General features: G+C 43.9%; 1 protein-coding gene and 1 long non-coding RNA gene across 2 annotated transcripts in view; both read right to left on the minus strand.

The window, feature by feature from the left end:
• Nucleotides 1–2,863, minus strand: part of EFNA2 (ephrin A2) — a 285,035-nt gene extending 282,172 nt beyond the window's left edge. Inside the window, exons 1-2 of the mRNA XM_087952732.1 lie at nt 2,404–2,863; nt 1,045–1,988 (exon numbers count right to left, since the gene is read on the minus strand). Of these exons, the coding sequence (XP_087808858.1) occupies nt 1,045–1,166 (122 nt within the window). The 5' untranslated portion in view covers nt 1,167–1,988; nt 2,404–2,863. The remainder of the gene's footprint in view (nt 1–1,044; nt 1,989–2,403) is intronic.
• LOC148133542 (uncharacterized) overlaps nt 1–22,187 on the minus strand; it is a 726,392-nt gene that overhangs the window by 413,512 nt on the left and 290,693 nt on the right. The window lies entirely within an intron of this gene.

The raw sequence follows: 22,187 nt of genomic DNA on the forward strand, positions 1-22,187 counted from the left end.
CCCAAATGTTGAATTATTTGGGGGACTTGAAGCATGGTGAAGAGATGAAAGATGGAGGGCACCCCAGTGAAATTTATCCAAGTTAGCCTGAAACTAGCAAAGAGATGTGAAATTTAAGCAAATCTGGCGTTCTTGGCCTCCAGAGCGTTTGGTAGTGGAAAGATGACCTGACCCAATTTTTTGCTTAAAAAAAAATAAATAAATCCAGGAATAAACATTCACCTGCCATCACCCTCCCCAACGATGACTAAGCAAATATCAATTTGCAAAAAAGAGACCAAAAGTGTTTTATGCGAGGTATTCTTACAGCCCTTGATATAAAGAAAACTATTTGCAATCATTACAAATTTTAGGAAGATGGGATTGCCTGATCTGAACTTCCAGACAAACCCAGATATGACACAAGGATGCAGCAGCTGAGCTAGAAAGAGACCAAAATAGCACCTCTCTGCCAGCCAAAAATTATGCCCTCCCTGCCCGCCCCCCAAAAATGGTCATCATTTAAAACAAAAAACAGGTCACTTCCCAAGAGTTTGTACGTTGATCTTCCTCACACCACAGACAGGACAAAATTCCACTTTCAAACTGTCTTCTGCACAGCTTGTAAATGATACAAGCTATAGTGTGGGATGCATTTAAAAAAATAATAATAAGGTTGATAGTTTGGAAGAAGCAATTTTTCCCCCCCTGAACTGAGCTGGAAATATTTCCTCCAGCGTCTCTTTGCAGCAATTTTTCTAGTTAATGTCTTTTGCAAAGGGAGCCAGAGACAAGATCGCTATCTCCATTTCAGGCATCCAAAGTGGAAAAACTTCTTTTCTTCCTTCCACTTTATCCAACATGTCGTGTGTGTCCCCCCCACCAAAAAAAAAAAACTACGGGAAAAATCCAAGGACCCCCCCACACTCAATTCCCCAACCTCTTCTCCTCCCAGAGCCCCACCCCGTTCAAATGCAACTGAAGACAGACAAAAAGCTTTTCTTTTTTTCACACACCCCCCCTCCCCATCAGCTCAGCTCGGTCCCTTTTTTCCTCCCCACTTACCTAGGATTGGTTTTGTTCCAGTACACCGCGTAGCGATCCGAGATAACTTTGCTCCCGTCCTCCGTCCAGACACAAACCCCAATGAGGGCGACCACAAGCGCCGCGACCTCCGAAAGTTGCATTTTACTTGATTGGCGCTCGGCTCCAACCTTTTTTTCTTTTTTTTTGGCCAGGAGATTTTTTTTCTCGCTTATTTTTTCTTTCTTTCCTTTTCTTTCTTTCTTTCTTTCTTTCTTTCTTTCTTTCTTTCTTTCTTTCTTTCTTTCTTTCTTTCTTTCTTTCTTTCTTTCTTTCTTTCTTTTTTTTTTTGCAGAGCTTTGATGCTTTAAGAAGAAGGACCCCGCTTCATTTCTCCTTTTATTTTGGCATGTTTCTTAAAATGTCTGGGGGGTGGGAGAGGTCACCCCCCCACACACCTTTAATCGCCTCCGCCTGGCTTTCTCTCTCGGGGGTCCCCCCTCCCGCCCCCGCCCCCTTTTGTGGGATGCCAAACTTTTTTCTTTCTTTTTTCTTTCTTTTTTTTTTTTGTGGGGGGGAAGGAGGGGGAGAAGCCGGGATTCCTAATTTATTGCACGGAGATGGAGCAGGTTCTGGGCACCTTTGCAGTTCTTAAGATCTTCTTAGGAACGAAGCGATGCAGCATCCTACCGTCCATCCAGGTTCGGGAGCTTCTTGCAAAAGCGATCTTAAGCGTCCGGGAATCACAAGCAAAGCTGGCTTTCCAATGGGGGAGAGTCTGTTTTCTAGGAACAGATGGCTGCGGGTCGTTTTTGCTCTTTTTCTTTCTTTCCTCTTAAAAAAGGAGCGCTCTGCAAACTTCCTTCTCTCCTCCTGCTCCCCTCCTCAAACTCTTTGCAGGCGTGAAACCATCCTCGCTGGAAGTGGGGGGGGGGGTTCAATGTTCAAAGGGTGGGGTGCTTTCCAAAGAGGAGAGGAGCAAAATCCTGAGGAAAAATCGCGAATGGGAATAAATCACAGGCTTCGGGAAGAGGTATTCCCCCTCCCCTCTTCACAGTCTCCCCAGAAGAAGGCAAAAAGCAAGAAAAGCTGTCAAGTCAGCAAGCAAAAAGTCTCAAGAGAAATCACTTCTGGATTCTGCCATGTCTAACCCTGGCAACAGCCACACAAAAAAGAAGGAATTAAACAATTCCTGGTTTTGATTTTTTTTTGGGGGGGGGGGGGTAGTTTTTCAAGAGCCCAGCGCTTGCTTGCTTGCTTTCTTTCCCAGATGGCAAGCAGTTGCCCAGAAACGGAATTAAATTAGGAATTGTTTTTTCCTCTTCCACCTCCTCCTCCTCGCTAAAAATCAAATAAATCTATCTTTTCTTTTGAAAAAAAGAAGGTTCCCAGCATACATACATGTGCAGCGTAGTTCGAATTTTCCAGTTTTAAAGAGCTTTTTCTTTCTTTTCTTTCTTTCTTTCTTGGTATCTTCTCCTCTTATAAAAAAAAAAAAAGCAGAATCTGTCCCGCCGAGGTTGTTTCCTTTAAAAAACAGAGACAAACAAGATAAATAAAACGGACCCTTGAACCCCCTTCTGGAGAACTTCTATTTCAATTTTTTTTCCCCTCTCCTTTCTTCGCTCCCCAGAAAACTCCCAAGAACGCCCCTCGCTCGTTCACACAACAGGTTTCTCACTTGCGAGAAAAGCCGCCTCTCCTTCCCCTCCCCTCCCCCCAAAATCTACTTTTCCTGCTTTCATCCCCACTTTTCTTTTTTTTTCTTTTCTTTTTTTAAACAATGCGAGAAGCTCCCCTTATATAAACCGAGAAGAAAGAACACCGAGGCGCAGCGGCACAAGCAGCATTGCAAGGGGGGGAGTAAAAAAAGAGAGAGGAGGCAGGAGGAGGAAAGCAAAGGGGTGTGTGTGGGGGTGTGTGTGCGTGCATGTGTGTGTGTGAGAGAGAGAGAATATTGGGGGGGGGGAATGCAAGGTGAGTGCGCAGGGGTGCCGATTCCCCCAGACTTCCTTTCCCTCCTCCCATCCTTTCTCCCATCCTGCCTTCCTCCCCTTCCCTCCATCCCTCCTTGCCCCCATTTAAAATCCCCATTTAAAGGGTTTCTTTTTATTAGGACCAAGACTGCAATATGCCCATCCTGGTTGGAAACGCACGCGCTGGCAACGTGATTCTGGATAAAACATGCTCCCACCTTTTTTTTTTCCCTCTCTCTCTCTCTCTCTCTCTCTCTCTTTTTTTTTTCCCCCCCGTTCCGGAATCAAAAGAAAGAAAAGAAAAAAAGAGAGAGACAGACAAGGCAGCAAGAAAGAAAGAAAAGGTAGGTAGAGCAAAGATTGTGTGTGTGTGTGTGTCCGTTTAAGCCTCGCCGGCGATTCCCCCCCGTTTTTAAAGCCTTGCCACTTTATTAAGAGGTCTCCCTTCCGGCTCGCCCGTTCCTGCCGGGGCTTCGCACCGCCGCCGCCGTCGCCGGCTGCCTGGCCACTCTCGCCAAGAGGGACATCGTCGCCACTTGGCCGGGAAGCCTAAAGTAAGCGCGGCGCTTTCGCCGAACGCCCCCGCCCCAGCCTTCCATCGGGGCGGAGCCCGCCCGGACTCAAGGTTGGTTGGCCGGCGAGGGGAGAGCCCCACCTTCCGCCATGTGCGGCTCCTGCCGCCGCCGCCGCTGCTGCCGCTCCGGCCTCTTGGAGTCAATTCCACGTCTCTCGGGGAGGGTCCGGGCCGAGGCAGGGAGAAGAGGGGGAGGGCCCCGAGGGGGGAGAGGAGGAGGAGGGTGGGGGAGCATGAAAACGCACGCACGTTTTACTTTATTTTGGGGGACGGGAAGGGGGCACTTTGGTGAAGTCCGCCGCCGCTGCTGCAGAAAAGGTAACTCTCCAGCTTTCTCTTTACTTCATTTATTTCGTTTATTTGTATCCTGCCTATATATAGATATAGATACAGATACAGATATAGATATTAATATAGCTATAATAAAAGCACAAATATTAAAATGTGGGAAAATACCCGAAGAAACCTAAATACCATACATATAAATACCTGAGAAAACATAAGAAAACAAATATATAGAGAGAGAGATATAGATATAGATATAGATAGATAGGTAGGTAGGTAGGTAGGTAGATATCTATCTATCTATCTATCTATCTATCTATCTATCTATCTATCTATCTATCTATCTATCTATCTATCTATCTATATGCAGGTCTTGCGCTGTGTAAGATTAATCTTACACAGGAAAAGACCCGAACATGCCAAGACCTGCATACCTGTACCCGTGAAAATCTACAAAAACATATGTGTGTGTGTGTGTGTACATATATATACATATATATATAGTGTATGTATGTGTGTATGTGTATATATGTGTGTATTAATACGTTTGTGTATGGATATGTATATATATGTGTGTATGTGTATAAACGTGTATGGATATGTATGTAAATATATGTGTGTGTGTGTTTTATTTATATAAATACAATTAAATAAAAATTAATTCAAGGCTGCGAACAAATCCAGCCTCCTGTTCTGCCCACAACAACAACCCTGTGAGGGGGTTAGGCTGAGAGAGGCGGGGGGAGAGGGGGGCCTGGCTCAAAGTCACTCAGCCAGTTTTCATGGCTAAGGTGGGACTGGAACTCTTTGGAATAGAATAGAGCTGGAAGGGTCCTTGGAGGTCTTCTAGTCTAGTCCAACCCGGTAGGATGGCTAGGATGATTAAACTAGGATGGTTAAAGGTCCATCAATCAATAGAGCTGGAAGGGGCCTTGGAGGTCTTCTAGTCCATCCCTCTCCTCAGGCAGGAAACCCTATCGCATTTCAGACAAGTGGCTGTCCCATCTCTTCTTAACACACACACACACACACACCGTGATGAAGCACCCACAACTTCTGGAGGCATTGGATAATTGTTTTCCCTGTCAGGAAGTCTCTCCTTTCTTCTAGATTGCTTCTCTCCTTCATTAGTTTCCATCCATTGTTTCTTGTCTTGTCTTCAGGTGCTTTGGTTGATTCCCACCCACCCCCTTTTTTGTTGTTGCAGCCCCTCAAATGTTGGAACACTGATATGTCATCCCTAGTCCTTCTTTTCTCTAGAGTAGATGGCCAGTCTAGAAAAAGAAGGACTGGGGTGACATGATAGCAGTATTCCAATATTTGGGGGGTGCTGCCACAAAGAAGAGGGGTCCACTTATTTTCCAAAGCACCAGAAGGCAAAACAAGACACAATGCAGGGAAACTAATCCAGGAAAAACGCAACCTGGAATTAAAGGAGAAACTTCCTAACCGTGAGGAGAATTAACCAGTGGAATAACTTGCCTTCGGAAGTTGTCGTTGCTTCATCACTGGAGGTCTATGGAGAGTCTCAATTATGGTTGTCCCAAAGGTGCTTTTTCAAGAGGCAACTGGACTTTCTGGTGTTTCTTTGAAGACATTTCACTTTTCATCCAAGATAAGAAGCGAAACATCTTCAGAGAAAAAGCAGAAAGTCCAGTTGCCTCTTGAAAAAACTTCCGTCACTGGAGGTTTTTAAGAAAAGACCGGACAACCAGCTATCTGAAATGATATACAGTCTCCTGCTTGAGCAGGGAGTTGGATTAGACCTCCCTTCCAGCTCTATTCTGATTTAATCATCCTAATCTCTCTTCCCTACACTTTTTCCAAAGTCTCAACATCTTTTTTGTAATGTGGTAACCAAAACAGGACGCGGTATTCCAGATGTGATCTTGCTATGGTTTTATAAAGCGGTACTAATACCTCACTCCGTGTCTGCTGCTTTCTAGCCTGGTGCCTTAACGCTACATCCCACTGGCTCTATGCTTTATGGCTATTTGTCCCAAAGATTTACAGATGGGTTCCATTTAAACAGCTGGGAATCACTTTCTTCTCTGCCTCCCCCCCACTTGATAAAATATCAGTCAGTCATATTTAAGATCCATCCATTTCCTTCACAGAGACATTGTGCAATAAAATATTTTAAAAGATAGGTAGGTAGGTAGGTAGGTAGGTAGGTAGATAGATAGATAGATAGATAGATAGATAGATAGATAGATAGATAGATAGAAAGATAGATAGATAGATAGATAGATAGAATAGAGAGAGAAAGAGATAGGTAGATGAGAGAGAGAGAGAGGGAGAGAGAGAGGTTAAAAAGAGGCTAGAAATGTTAAAATTAAAAGGCAGGAGGTGAGGAAGATTTCCATTTTCTCCCCTTCCTTCCTGTTGGCTGAATGGATGGGATGAGAGAGGGTGTTGCTACCCATCGAAGCAGTCCTAAACATATAACAATTCATTTAGTGACCATTCAAAGTTACAACAGCACTGAAAAAAGTGACTCATGACCATTTTTCACACTTACGACCGTTACAGCATCCCCGTGGTTACATGATTTAATATTCAGATGCTTGACAACTGGTTCACATTTATGACGGTTGCAATGTCCCGGGATCATGTGATCCCTTTTGCGACCTTCTGACAAGCAAAGTCAGCGGGGAAGCCCGATTCACTTAACCAACCGTGTTACTAATTTAAGAACCGCAGCGATTCCCTTCACAAATGTGGCAAGGAAAGTCGTAAATTGGAGCCAAAACTCACTTAACAAATTTCTCACTTAGCAATGTACATTCTGGGCTCAATTCTGGTCGTAAGTTGAGGACTACCTGTACATTCTGGGTGTTAGGAGGACTTTGATGCTGCAAAGACTGTTTCTTTAGTTGATTTATAATCAGGGGTCTCCAACCTTGGCCACTTTAAGCCTGGAGGACTTCAACTCCCAGAATTCCCCAGCCAGCAAAGCTGGCTGGGGAATTCTGGGAGTTGAAGTCCTCCAGGCTTAAAGTGGCCAAGGTTGGAGACCCTGATATGTTGCCCATCTCATCTATAAGGCAATTCTGACACACACACACCTCTTTCCCCACTCCCCAAGAAATCTTACCCTTATAGGAAGGTAATCCCCTTAAGTATAGCGGTGTTTATACCCATATAAGAGGCAATAAAGATTGGAGCAGAAGTGGTATTCAGCAGGTTCTGACCAATACTGGAGAACCGGTAGTGGACATTTTGAGTAGTTCGGAGAACCTGCAACTACCACCTCTGACTGCCCCCCCCCTGCCCCCATCTATTCTCTGCCTCCCATTGAGTCCCAGCTGATCGGCTGGGTCTCCTTTGGTTGCCCTGCACAGGTTAATGGAGTGGAGAGGGAATGGGATTTTGCAGTCACCTTCCCCTGCCACGCCCACCAAGCCACACCACGCCCATCAAGCCACGCCCACAGAACCGGTAGTCAAAATGTTTGAATCCTACTACTGGATTGGAGGCTCAGTTTATTTTTATAAATCGTCTAGCAGTTCAGGTGTGCTGAGAGTTTGTGGGCACATTTTTCTGAGATAGTGGGATTTGGGTGACAGGATGTTGGCTGGTAAGGAATCCTGTAGATTAGTGATCCTAGCTTGCATAGAATAACGTAAACATAACTGGGCTTGTGACCTACAGGTGATTCTTGACATACGATGACAACTGGGACCAGAATTGTTATTAAACAAGCCAGTTGTTAAGAAGAGTTGTGCCTGATTTTATAGTCTGTTTTGCCACAGTTGTTAAAGAAATCACTGCAGTTGTTAAGTGAGTCATGCAGTCGTTAAGGGAATCCGGCTTCCCACATTGACTGCTGGTTGGAAGCCCACTGGAAGGTCCCAAATGGCAATCCTATGGACCCGTCGTAAATAAATGCCAGTTGCCAAACACCCAGATTTTGATCAAGTGACCCAAGTTTGAAGGGTCATTAAACAAATGATTGTAAATTGAGTTTACCTGTAATCCTTCCTCCTATTTTGTTTTTTCCAAAGCAATGTCCTGTGAGGTAGGCAGACCGAGAGACAGTGACTGGCCCAAAGTCACCCAGCTTGCTTTCATGCCTAAGGCAGGACTAGAACTCACTGTCTCCTGGTGACTGGCCCAAAGTCACCCAGCTTGCTTTCATGCCTAAGGCAGGACTAGAACTCACTGTCTCCTGGTGATTGGCCCAAAGTCACCCAGCCGGTTTTCATGCCTAAGGCGGGACTAGAACTCCCAGTCTCCTGGTGATTGGCCCAAAGTCACCCAGCCGGTTTTCATGCCTAAGGCGGGACTAGAACTCACTGTCTCCTGGTGATTGGCCCAAAGTCACCCAGCCGGTTTTCATGCCTAAGGCGGGACTAGAACTCACTGTCTCCTGGTGATTGGCCCAAAGTCACCCAGCCGGTTTTCATGCCTAAGGCGGGACTAGAACTCACAGTCTCCTGGTGATTGGCCCAAAGTCACCCAGCCGGTTTTCATGCCTAAGGCAGGACTAGAACTCACTGTCTCCTGGTGATTGGCCCAAAGTCACCCAGTCTGCTTTCATGCCTAAGGTTCAGTGTATTACATATGTCCCAAAAGCAATTAATTCATTAATAATGGCAAAGCCTGTTGCAGAACATAGTGATGTTTCATGAGCAATAATCATATTAAAATAAGTCTACTCCTTTTCAAAACATTATTATTATACAAATCTCAGTCCTATTATTACCATCAGTTCTATCTTTTTCTAATTAAAAACTGACAAAATAGTTTATAAAAATTACAGTGTCATCAGCTGGAGGCAAAAGAAGCTACAATAAGTCACTTCCTACCACAGGAAGTGCTGGGGAAAGTGGCTTCAGCCGCCTCTTCTTAACGAAAATCAGACTGAAATGGTGCGTACAGATGGTCCTCAATTTACAACCACTCGTTTAGTGACTGTTCGACATTGCAACCGCTCTGAAAAAAGTGACGTATGACCATTTTTCACACTTACGACCATTGCAGCATACCTATGGTAACGTGATCAAAATTCAGATGCAACTGACTCATATTTATGACGGTTGCAGTGTCCCAGAGTTACGTGATCAGCTTTTGTGACCTTCTGACAAGCGAAATCAATGGGGAAGCCAGATCCACTTAACAACTGTGTTGCTAACTTAACAACTGCAGTCATTCACTTAACTGTGTAAGAAAGGTCTTAAAATGAGGCAAAACTCAGTTAAGAACTCTCTTGCTAAGCAACATAAATTTGGGGCTCAATTGTCATAAATTGAGGACTACTCCTTACAACGTTCCTGCAAAACAGATTAAGCTACAATCATTTTCTGATTGATCAAAACTGGCTGAATTTAACATATGGGAATGGTGGAAAAGCTGGAATGGATATTCTCTTAAACCTTAACGGGGTATATTGAGGCCATTTGGAGTGTCCCACAGTCACGTGACTCTGATTTATGACTTTTCTGCCCGAAATTGGCATTTATTTCTGGTCTCCAATCAAAAACACCCATTGGGTTCAATGGACTCACTTAACAACCGCCGCATTTGGTTAACGGCCACATCATCCATTTAATGATTGCCACGTTTGCTTAATGACAGCCACAAAACAGATTATAAAAATCAGGCATGGTCCCTTGCTTGACGAATGGCACGACATAGAACTGTAATTCCGGGCTACATTCCAACCATAAGTCAAGGACTACCTGTACTTTCCCAAGAAAATCTGAGAAGGTTGCTAGATATGTGGATTTATTTCAGAGAATTAGAAAGCCACCTATGAAGAAGTAGTTCTCCATCCAATACAACTCAGCAGGCCTATCATCCCTGAGTCCCAAAGTTTCAATCTTACGTTGATTATTATGCTTGGAAGAGTTAACAGTAAATGGAAACCAGGCCTTTAACCGATTAAAAGAGTTGGAAGGGACCTTGTAGGTCATCTAGTCCAACCCCGTGCCCAGATAGGAGACCCTACACCACTTCTGACAAATGGCCATCCAGTCACTTCTTTGAAAGCTTCCAGTGAAGGAGCTCCCACAACTTCTGTTCCATTGGTTGATTGTTCTCACTGTCAGAAAATTTCTCCTTATTTCTAGGTTGAATCTCTCCTTGATCAGTTTCCATCCATTATTCCCTGTCTGGCCTTCAGGTGCTTTAGAAAATAGTTTGACGCACACACCCCTGCTCTGTGGCAGCCCCTCAAATATTGGAAGACCACTATCATGTCTCCCTTCGTCCTTCTCTTCACTAGACTAGCCATTCCTGCAACCATGCTTCATTGTTTTAGCCTCCGATTTCCTGATTTCCTGGTTGCTCTTCCCTGCACTCTTTTTATCATCTTTTCTTTCTTGGCGAGTTTAAGACTTGTGGACTTCAACTCCCAGAATCCCTGAGCTAACATGAATGGAGGAGGAATTCTGGGTGTTGAAGTCCACAAGTCTTAAAAATGGTCAAGTTTGAAGACCCCTGTCTCAACGGTGGTATTCAGACCAGTTTTGGAGAACAGGTAGCGGAAATTTTGAGTAGTTCAGAGAACCGGCAAATCCCACCTCTGACTGGAGATTTTACAGTATCCTTCCCCTGCCACGCCCACCAAGCCACGCCCACAGAACCAGTAGTAAAAAAAATTTGAATCCCACCACTGGTCTCAACATCTTTTTTATAGGGTGGTCACCCTCAAAGCTGACACCAGCCAGAGCATAGAACAATTCAAAGAAAGAGTAGAAGATTGGAAGACGTGCAGAGAGCTGGCCCACAGAATCTGACATAACTGAATGGATATCATCATATCATCATCGTCACCAATATCATCTTCCTTCCACCTTTTTGAGACAACAGCCAGATAACCGTTTCTTTTTTTTTGAAGGTTTCTGCTGACTCAGTCTTGTTTCCAAAATTGGCTTGCAACTTCTCACCCCTCTCCTTACCCCCCCCAGGCAGGCTGACACACCTTCACGCGACCAACTCTTACCTAGCAAATCATAGGGGACTCTTTACAGCAAAGGGAGGAGAGTGACAGCAGGGGATATTTTTAACTGCTCTACCTAACAATATTTTTTTAAAAAAATTTAACCCACCTTTTTTTATATCTATGTATGACTCAAGATGGCGGACATACTTCAGGCTCCTTCCTCCTATTTTTCCCACAACTGCAATCCTGGGGGTTGAGCTGAAAGAGGGACTGTCCCAAAGCTACCCAGCTGGCTTTCATGCCTAAAGTGGGACTAGAACTCACTTCCTCCTGGTGATTGATCCAAAATCACCCAGCTGGATTTCATGCTTTAGGCGGGGCTAGAACTCAGAGTCTCCTGGTGATTGGCCCAAAGTCACCCAGCCTGCTTTCATGCCTAAGGCAGGACTAGAACTCAGAGTCTCCTGGTGATTGGATCAAAGTCACCCAGCCTGCTTTCATGCCTAAGGCAGGACTAGAACTCAGAGTCTCCTGGTGATTGGATCAAAGTCACCTAGCCTGCTTTCTATCTTTAGGCGGGGCTAGAACTCAGAGTCTCCTGGTGATTGGCCCAAAGTCACCTAGCCTGTTTTCAATTTTTAGGCGGGGCTAGAACTCAGAGTCTCCTGGTGATTGGCCCAAAGTCACCTAGCCTGCTTTCATGTCTAAGGCAGGACTAGAACTCAGAGTCTCCTGGTGATTGGCCCAAAGTCACCTAGCCTGCTTTCATGCCTAAGGCAGGACTAGAACTCAGTCTCCTGGTGATTGGATCAAAGTCACCTGGCCTGCTTTCATGCCTAAGGCAGGACTAGAACTTCCAATTTTCTTAGTCAACACCTTAACCATTATGCCAAACTGGCTTTACTTCTCTTCTGCTAACAAACCAGGCGAGAGGAAAATCCTGACTTCTCGGATCTGGGACTAACATTCCCATCATCATTTGATAAAGGCCCATGGTATATTGAGCTGCTTGAGATTAGAATTTAAAACTATCTGGAAAGTCACTGAGATCTGTTTGTCCACAAACACACACATATATACATCCACAAACACAAACTACAGATAGTCAACTGATTCAGCCCACAGTTAGGACTGAAATTTCTATTAAAAATTGGGGGTGCATAAAGTGGGTCATTACAGATCTGATTTCTTGTCCATTTTTACCACGGGCATAAATTGAATTACATGGTCATTAAAGTGAATCATGTAGTTGTTAAGCAAATCTGCTTCCTTAGTTTGCTTATCAGAAGTCAAATGGGAAGGGTGGAAGTTGTGACCGTGTGACTGCAAGATGCTGCAGTCGTCATAAATGCAAGCCATTTGCCAAGCACCTGAATTGGGATTAGGTGACTGCGGAGGTAACTTCAAGAACAGGTTGTAAGTTCTGCCCACCTCACAACTGCATTTTGGGCACTTGGCAACTGGTTGTTTTGAGTGTCCTGTGGTCACATGACCATGATTTATATGGGTTTTTTCTTTTGCCAAGAACTGATGTTTACTTCTGGTTCCAGGCAAAAAAACACCAATTGGCTAAAATGGGTTCGCTTAATGAAAACAAAAGGTCATAGAATCAGTCATAGTCACACAGTGACCCCTTTTTTTAGCAATCAGCATGATTTATGATCGTAATTCTGGGTCTAATTATAGTTGTAAGTTGCGGATTACCTAGAGCTGACATTGTGTAGAGGAACATCTGCACAATGTATTTCCAAAGCACCAAAAGGCAGGACAAGAAGCAACAGATGGAAACTAACCCAGGAGAGAAGCAACCTAGAACTAAGGAGAAATTTCCTGATAGAACAATTAATCAGTGGAACAACTTGCCTCCAGAAGTTGTGAATGCTCCAACACTGGAGGTTTTTAAGAAGAGATTGGACAACCGTTTGTCTGGAATGGTACAGGGTCTCCTGCCTAAGCAGGGGGTTGGACTAGAAGGCCTCTAAGGTCCCTTCCAACCTTGTTTTTCTGTTATTCTACTTTTTGTATAGGCTAGACTTGAGCGTCCCAGGACCAGGTGGGAGATTCCACAGAAATTTGTGTAGAATAAGAAAGCTAAGATCCTGTGGGACTGACAGCCAACCAGGCAGGAAGATAGGACTAGAACACTGGGCCATATTTAACAAAATGAAATTCAATGTAGAGAAAAGTAAAGTCCTACACTTAGGCAAGAAAAACCAAAAGTACACATATAGACTGGGTGAAACCAGGCTCAATAGCAGTAACTGTGAGAGAGATCTTGGAGTCTTAATGGACAACCAGCTAAATATGAGCCAGCAGTGCAGCAGCCGCCAAAAAAAACCAATGCAATCTTAAGTTGCATTAACAGAGGGATACAATCGAGATCAAGTGAGGTACTAATACCGCTCTATGAAGCTTTAGTAAGACCACACCTAGAATCCTGCATCCAGTTTTGGTCACCACACTATAAAAAGATGTTGAGAATCTAGAAAAAGTGCAGAGAAGAGCAACCAGGATGATGAGGGGACTGGAGACTAAAACATGAAGAATGGTTACAGGAACTGGGCATGATGTTTGCACCACATGTGCGTACACACACACACACACACACACACACCAGAATAATGCAAGCCACAGTACAGATAGTCCTCGATATGTGACCACAATTGAGCCCAAAGTTTATGTTAAGTGAGATTTGCCCCATTTTACGACTTTCCTTGCCTCACTTTATTAAGCAAATCACTTAAGTTATTAAATTAGTAACCCGGTTGTTAAGTGAATCTGGCTTCTCCTATGACTTTGCTTATCAGAAGGTCGCAAAAGGGATCACACATGACCCCAGGACACTGCAACTGTCATAAATATGAGTCGGTTATCAAGCATCCAAATAAAAAAAATCACATGACCCTGCAATGGTCATAAGGGTGTGAAAAATGGCCATAAGTCACTTTTTTCAATGATGTAACTTTGGTCACTAAGCGAATTGGTCACTAAACTTTGAACTGTGACTGCTCAAAGTTACAATGGCACAGAAAAAAAGTGACTTATGACCGCTTTTCACCCTTATAGCCATTGCAACATCCCCACGGTCATGTGATCAAAATTCAGGCACAACCCAAATAAAACATATTGCAATACAGATTATAATAGTAAAGATAAGATAATGTAATGATATATTATTATTGAATATAATGATCATAATGATAACGTAAATTAGAGTTTGTAAAAGTTAAATTTTTACTCAAAAAGGATGATGTGAATTTATAATTATAGTCTAATAAGGAGAAGATAATAATATAATATGCATGGTTGATTATATGAAGTTTAATTTAAATCAGAAGAGATAGACTGTTGATATTGTGCACAAAAGATACGTACCAACTGACACATTGTATGTAAAGGAAAGATGTTTTTAATTTGATGTTTTATGTTTGTTTTTGTTAATGTTTATTGTTAAAATAAATAAAATTTTCAAAAAAAAAAAATGGCACAACCGGCTCGTATTTATGACGGTTGCATGTGATCACCTTTTGCAAATATCTGACCGGCGAAGGCCATGGGGAAGCCAGATTCACTTAACAACCGTGTTACTAATACAACATCTGCAGTGATTCGCTTAACAGCGGTGGAAAGAAAGTAAAACGAGGCAAAATTCACTTAACAACCGTCTCGCCTAGCAATATAACTTTTGAGCTCAATTGTGATCATATGCCGAGGACTCCCTGTATACGTGGTATGTATTCATTCAAAATGGCCCTCTCTCATTGCCCAGATGGAGAGGATTAAAAACGGGGAAGAAATGTTGTATTCAGTATTTCTGGGCTTCCCAGAGACGCACAATCCTGCCCTGCCCTGGAAACAGGAGACAAGGCGAAAGATTTTTGTTCCGCTTGAGTGGGTTTCATCTCAAGTTACCTTGCGAGGTAGGACGCTGCTGGCTTTTATCAACAGTGGCAGATTGCATTTACTTCCTTAGACACCATTTAGAAGCCCTTGTCTCCAGATAGGTGTGCGGTTTATTTCCTCCCACTGCGTTTCAGAATTGCACGGCACCCACCGCTTTTCGGAACAGACCTCCGGGGACGGCCTTTCGTTTTCTTTTGGGTTTAGACTGGAGACGAGGTTTGGTCAGCCACTTAGCTTTATTCTAAAACAGAAACCTGGGTGGATTGGAGGAAGAAATGTATTTGGAATAATATTTACTCCTTTAAAGATAAAAGGAAAAGGGGATTTTACTCCGCTAGTCGTGGCCAACTCTGGAGGGGAGCGGTGTTCACCTACGTTTCAAGGCCATTGAGCCACCATTGTCCGAAGACATTGCCGTGGTCATGTGGCCAGGATGAGGTCACAGAGCAGGGTTGCCTTCCTGTTTACTCGCATTTGCATGCTTTGAGCTGCTAGGTTGGAAGGAGCTGAGGCAAGGACCGGAGCTCGCCCCGTCACATGGTGCTTGGGTCTCGAACCTGGGTTACTGGCTTTCCAGCTGACAAGCCCAGCGTCGTAACCGCTGAGCCACTGTGCCCGCATTTACTCCTTTAAAGTGTCTAAATCGGGGTGTCAAGATGGATTTCTTTGAAGGCATTTTAATTCTCCGTAGGCCGGACGGACACAGGCCAGACACCTGCAGCACTCCTCATGCCCATTTTTGGCCTTGCCTGCCACCCTGCCAACCAAAATGGGGCATGTGGGTGCGCAGGAAGGCCCCCTGCACCTCGTTTTGGCTGCCAGAAGCCTGTGGGCCGGTCCTTTGCTATTTCCAGGCTGGCCCAGTGGGCCAGATTTAGGCATCCCATGGGCCAATTGGCCTGCGGGCCTTGAGTTTGACACCACTGATCTAAATCCTGCTTTCCAGCCCCAAAGACTGTCAAACTCATAAAACATTCCTATGCTTGTTTTAGTAGTTGCTATAAAAAAAGGGGGGGAGAGGAAATCTGGAAGAGCAGTGCAGCAGTCTGAAATCGAAAGTACATTCCAACTCTTACCTTTAAAAGATTGTAACTAAACTACCAGAGCTTTTGCCCACAAATATATTTAATTGGAGAACGTGAATGATGACACCCAACCTATGAATATGCTCAATTGGAGAATCTGGTTTGTGAGACACCCAGGCGGGAGGGCAGGAACAGGGTCATAGGTGACAGTAAATTATGTATGCCAGAGTTGGCTCCATACAGGGCAGTGCCAGTATGTCGCCTCTAATAAATCCTTTGAAGTTTTTTGAAGTTTGACTCGAGAATCATGATTTAATTAGGGTGATTGCTGGAATCCTGACAAAGAGTTCACAGGTAGTCCCTGACTTACGTTAAAACACCGTGCACTTAGTGGCTGTTCAAAGTTACAACAGCACTGGAAAAAGTGGCTTAACAACCAGTCCTCGCACATACAACCATTGCAGCATCTTCACATTCGTGGGATACAAATTCAGGCACTTGGCAACCCATACAGTTGTATTTACAACGGCTGCAGCATCCTGGGGTCATGGGATCACCATTTGCAAACCTTCCCAGCCAGGTTTTCACAATTAAACTCAATGGGGGAAAGCCAGATTTTGCTTAACAACCACATGATTCACTTAATGGATGCTGTGATTTGCTTAACAACTGTAGCAACAACAAAAAAAGTCACAAAATTGGGCGCGACTCGCTTAACCACCAATTTGTTTAACCATGGAAATTATAGTCCCAATTGTGTTTGTAAGTCAATGGCTATTTGTGTTTACAGCGTTTCTCAATATTAGCAACCTTAAGAGATAATAGACTTCATTTCCCGCGATTCCCTAGACAGCATGATGACTGGGGACTTCTGGGAGTTGAAGCCCACGCTTCTTACAGTTGCCAAGATTGGGAAACCTTGGCCTATTATAAAGCTAATCAGAAGATCCTTGCCTTCAGATTTACAACCTAAAAGACATGATTTAAGAGGAAAAGGTTCTGGGGGGAGAAGAAACCAATGCAAATTGCTTTACAAGTTTATAGAGAGGGTCTTTTCAACAAGAAAAAAACCAAGAATTATCCCATAATTAGTGTTCCTGGGAAGCAAAAGAGGTTTCTTCGGATAGATCTGGGCTCCTTGCCTAATGATAAAGGGACAGAATGAATTAATTTTCAGGCAACTATTGGAATTAAGTGTTCCTGGAATTGGGCTCTATTTGGCCTCTATATGGAGCTCATTTATGATGAGGCTATTATTGCTTTACAGAAGTGCTAATACATAGAATCACAGAGCTGAAATTCACCTCAGAAGTCATCTATTCCAGGGGTCCCCAACCACCGGTCCGCGGACCGGTACCGTCCGCGGAACAAGTCTTACCGGGCCGCTGGTTGCTGGGCGCCGCCATCTTTTTGATAAAAAGTGCTTCCGGTGAGCTTTTCGGGTGAAAGCTCACGGAAGCTTTTTCATCAAAATGATGGCGGCACCCAGCTGATGCCGGTACCGGGCCAGCGGCATAAAAAAGGTTGGGGATCACTGATCCATTCCAACCCCCTATTTGAGTCAGGTAGCATGACAGATAAAACGGTAGAACTGTTGTAAAGGTAAAAGGTAAATGTTCCCCTTGCACATATGTGCTAGTCGTTTCTAATTCTAGGGGGCAGTGCTCATCTCCGTTACAAAGCCAAAGAGCCAGCGCTGTCTGAAGACATCTCCATGGTCATGTGGCCGACATGACTAAATGCCGAAGGCGCACAGAATGTTGTTACCCTCCAACCAAAGGGGTCCCTATTTTTCTACTTGCATTTTTTACCTGCTTTCAAACTGTTAGGTTGGCAGAAGCTGGGACAAGTAACGGGAGCTGACTCTGTTAGGCGCTAGGGATTTGAACCGCTGAACTGCCGAACCTTTCTGATTCACAAGCACAGCATCTTAGCCACTGAGCCACCGCGTCCCCTAGAAACATTGTAGAATGGAAGAAATGCCATTCTCTCAGCCTAGTTCACCTTGCAGGGTTGTTGTGAAGTATTTGGTATGTTTGTCTCATCGAGATAACCAACGTATATAAAAGGTGGAATTAAAATATCATAGCAATAATAATAGCAAGGCCATTATTAAGTATGTCTAGTCTAGTGAAAAGAAGGACTAGGGGTAACTTGATGGCACCGTTGCAATATTTGTGGGGATACCACAAAGAAGAGGGAGTCAAGCTATTCTCCAGAGCATCTGAAAGCCAGACAAGTAGCAGTGGATGGAAACTAATCAAGGAGAGAAGCAACCTAGAATTAAGGAGAAATTTCTTGACAGAACAATTAACCAGTGGAACAACTTGCCTCCAGAAGTTGTGAATGCTCCAACACTGGAGGCTTTTAAGAAGAGATTGGACAAAAAATTTTGTGAAATGGCATTGTTTGGGCAGAGAGTTAGACTTAAAGACCTCCAAGATCCCTTCCAACTCTCGTATTCTGTTGTTATTATTCAATTGTTGGTGGTGGTGGTGGTTAATCTTTAGTGAGATTCACAGCCTTTGGGGCTGGTTGATAGCTCAGTAGCTCGAGTCCTAACCAAGGACCTAGGAACTGTTCAGGTAGCGTCGGAGGATATAAGCTGTTCCAAGTAGGGTGTTTTTTTGTAAAATCAGGGTATTCAAGTCTGATAATTTCAGGATTTCCAAATAGTGAGGCAGCCCTTTAGGTATTGCTCCAAGGGCTCCAATTACAATTGGGATAACACACGATTTCTTTTTCCAAAGTCTCTCAACTTCAATTTGTAAGTCCCGATACTTTGTGATTTTTTTTCTTGCTGCGTGTCTACAATTCGTGCATCACCAGGTATTATTAGTATTAGTATTATTATACACAAAAATGACAGTATACACAGCAAACGAGATAACTATGCTGGGCTTCGTATCACAAATCACTGGTTGAACACTTCCCAAATGTTTAGGGCTGAGTGATGTATCGGCAGATTATGCGAACAGATCCCAGTAAGGTGGCCTTCTGCAGCTGACCAATGGTGATCTTGTCAGCGCCAGTTTTTTAAGTGCTTGCCTAGGTTTTTAGGCACAGCATCCAGTGTGCCAAGTACCACTGGAACCACCTTCACTGCTTTGTGCCAGAGTCTCTGCAGTTCGATTCTCAAGTCCTGATATATGGTGACTTTTTCAAGTTGTTTATTATTATTATTATTATTATTATTATTATTATTATTATTATTATTATTAATTATCATCATCATCATCATCATCATCTCCAACATTTCTCGTGGGGGTTCTTAGTACAAACCAATTACTTGTGTTTGTAAGTCCCTCCCAAACTTGTTCTGTGCTAGAGGTGTGCAAGACCTTTTAGATTCAAAGCTTAAATATTTTAATATTTTAAAGTTCGAAAATAAATATTTTAAGTTCGAAACGTTTTCCCACATGCACAGAACAGCACAAAGGGCCGCTTTGTGCTATAAACAGGACTTTGCAAACTTGACATGGGATATTTTTGAACCCAAAACGGCTCAGATGCAAAACGTTTTGCACACCACCCCGCTAATGCATTGCACCTGGGCATTTTTAGTTGTAAAACTGAATGCATGCTGCTTTTTAATGCATAAGGGGGGAGGAGGGGAAACCCCTCCTGGCACATACCTCCCTGCTGCCGAAGGAGCGTGGCAAACTTCTGTGCTGTTTGGGCTAATCGAATCCAGCGCTGAAGCCCCTGTGCTCCATCCCAACCGGGAACGTGGCTTCCCCCGTTTCCAGATGTGCTGGATAGCAGCTTCCGGATTGGATAGCTGAACTCAGGGCTCAGGAAAAGATGGAGGGAGGTGACAAATGGCTGGCACTTCCAGATGGGGCGGTGTGAGGGATGGGATGTCGGATGTGACTGGTGCACCCAAGTGAAGAAAAGAGAGTTAAAATATATATATTCCAGTGACACAAATATTACTTGAGGGTTTTTTTTTTCCTGGGTGTGTGTGAGAGAGAGAGCGTGTATGCTGGAGAGAGAGAATGAATTTAGGGCATGTGAGAAAATATATGGCGATAATTATGCAATAATAATATGCATTTATACAGCTCTTTTATTCCTCGGTTGTAGGATATTCAATAATTAATTGCCTTGACTGCATTCTCATGCTCCACCTTCTGCCACAGATCTTCAAGACAGGAGACAGTGTGTTCTCTTGCCAAGGGCAGAACTGTAGAGAATCAAATATTGGGCATCTCTGACGTTATTTGAGACAGAACGGTGCTCGGTTGCTTTCTCTAAATCTACCAAACTTCAGCCAGGAACCAGAGAGAAAAAAAGAAAAGAAATCAGGACATTTTCCCTGACCTCCAAAAAGCTTCCCCAGAATTCCCTACTCTGAGGAGTTCTTCAATATGGCTGCATGTGGAGCCAATTTTAGATCTAGGTAGTCCTCAACTTACAACAGTTCATTTAGCGACTGTTCAAAGTTACAGTGGCACTGAAAAAAAAACTGACTTACGGCCGTTTTTCACCCTTAAAACCGTTGCAGCATCCCCCTGGTCACGTAATCAGAATTCGGAGGCTCGGCAAGTCACATTTATGATGGTTACAGTGTCACAGGGTCACATGATCGCCTTTTGCGACCTTTTGACAAGCAAAGTCAGATTCACTTAACCATCTTACTAACTTAGCGACTGCTGTGATTCACTTAACAACTGTGGTGAGAAAGGTTGTTAATTGGGGCAAACTCGCTTAAGAAATGTTTCACTTGGCAACAAAAATTTTGGACTCAACGGTGGCTGAAACTTGAGGACTTTCTGTACCATACAAGGAATCCTTGACTTATAACCACAGTTAGGACCAGAATGTTGGTTGCTAACCAAGGCAAGTGAGTTAAGTGAGTCACTCCTGATTTTATGAATAGAATATAATAGAATAACAGAGTTGGAAGGGACCTTGGAGGTCTTCTAGTCCAACCCCCTGCTTAGGCAGGAAACCCTACACCACTTCAGACAAATGGTTATCCAACATCTTTTTAGCTTTCTTGCCATGGTTGTTAAGTGAACCATGCAGTCGTTAAGCAAATCAAAGCATCCCACATTGACTTTGCTTGTGGAAAGCTGGCTGGGAAGGTTGCAAATGGTGAAGCCATGCAGGCAGTTGCCAAATTCGTGACACTGACTCTGTTTATGACCGTGGAAATTTTGATCACGTGAGGAATGCTTCAACGGTGTTAAGCACACGGACCAGTCATAAATCATTTTTTTCAGACCTTTGTAACTTTGAGTGGTCACTAAATGAATGGTTGTAAGTTGAAGGCTATCTGTACTCCCAGTAAGGTATCAAGGCCGTGTTTCCCAACCATGCCAACTTTAAGATATCTGGACTTCAACTCCCAGAATTCCCCAGCCAGCCTTACAACATTTATTTGTAACACTGCCTGCCCCAAATAGGGAATTGAAATAGATCAGATCAAGTCTTCAATCTTGGCAAGTTTAAGACTTGTGGACTTCAACTCCCAGAATTCCTGGGCTAACATGACTAGAGGAGGAATTCTGGGAGTTGAAGTCCACAAGTCTTAACATTTGTCAAGTTTGAAGACCCCTGCCGTAGGTCTTCTCCACCCCCAGGTGTCCCCATCCCCCATACAAGGTATCTCACAAGCCTTGGACTTGTTCTTCACCCCTCTGGGCCCACATCCTCGACCCCAGCCCACCCCATCACCCAGGGGTGGGATTCTACCTGGTTGGACCGGTTCTATAGAACCAGTTGTTACAATTCTGCGCAGTTCAGAGAACCGGCAAATTGCACCACTAGCTGACCCCACCACACCCCGCCTACTCCTTACCTAGCATGCGTGCCCTCCAACTTGCCTGCATTGTGCCTTCACCTAATTTTTAGTAAGTTGCTATTTTTCCTTTTCCCCCCCCCCCAACCATCACCTGTTCTAACTATCAGCTGTGCCGGGAGATTTAGATTAGCTAGAAAGCAGGAAATCGTTGGATTTCTTGCTTTCTAGCTAATCTAAAGGCAGAGCTGAACCTTTCTTAGGACTGAAGCTTTTTTTTTTTTTCCACTACAGACTCAGGCAGCCGATTGCAGAAAGATAGATCTCTGAGTGAATCTGTGATTTTGTGAGCAACTCAATCTGGTTGCCTGCTTTGCCTGGTTTTGGGTAAAAGTTGCTCTTTTTTAATAAATATTCAATATTTACATAAATATTTACAATATTTACCTGCAAGCCACACCTAGCCAGTCATATGACCAGCAAGTCATGCCCAGCCAGTCACGTGACGAGCAAGCCATGCCCACAAATTAGGCCACGCCCATAGAACCAGTTGTTAAAAATTTGAATCCCACCCCTGCCATCACCCTTTGCACCCTCAACCTTTTAAAGAACCTTCTCAGCTCTCCTCACTCTAGGTAGTCCTCAACCTACGACTGCAACAGAGCCCACATTGTTTTGTTACCAAGTGAGATATCTGCTAAGTGAGTTTTGCCCCATTTTATGACCTTTCCTGCTGCAATCGTCACGTGAATCACTGTAGCTAAGTTAGTGACACGGCTGTTAAGTG

The sequence above is a fragment of the Notechis scutatus genome, chromosome 1 (genome assembly GCF_049901735.1).
Source record: "Notechis scutatus isolate UNSWTSFEM ecotype Mainland chromosome 1, rNotScu1.2, whole genome shotgun sequence".
Lineage (NCBI taxonomy): Eukaryota > Metazoa > Chordata > Lepidosauria > Squamata > Elapidae > Notechis > Notechis scutatus.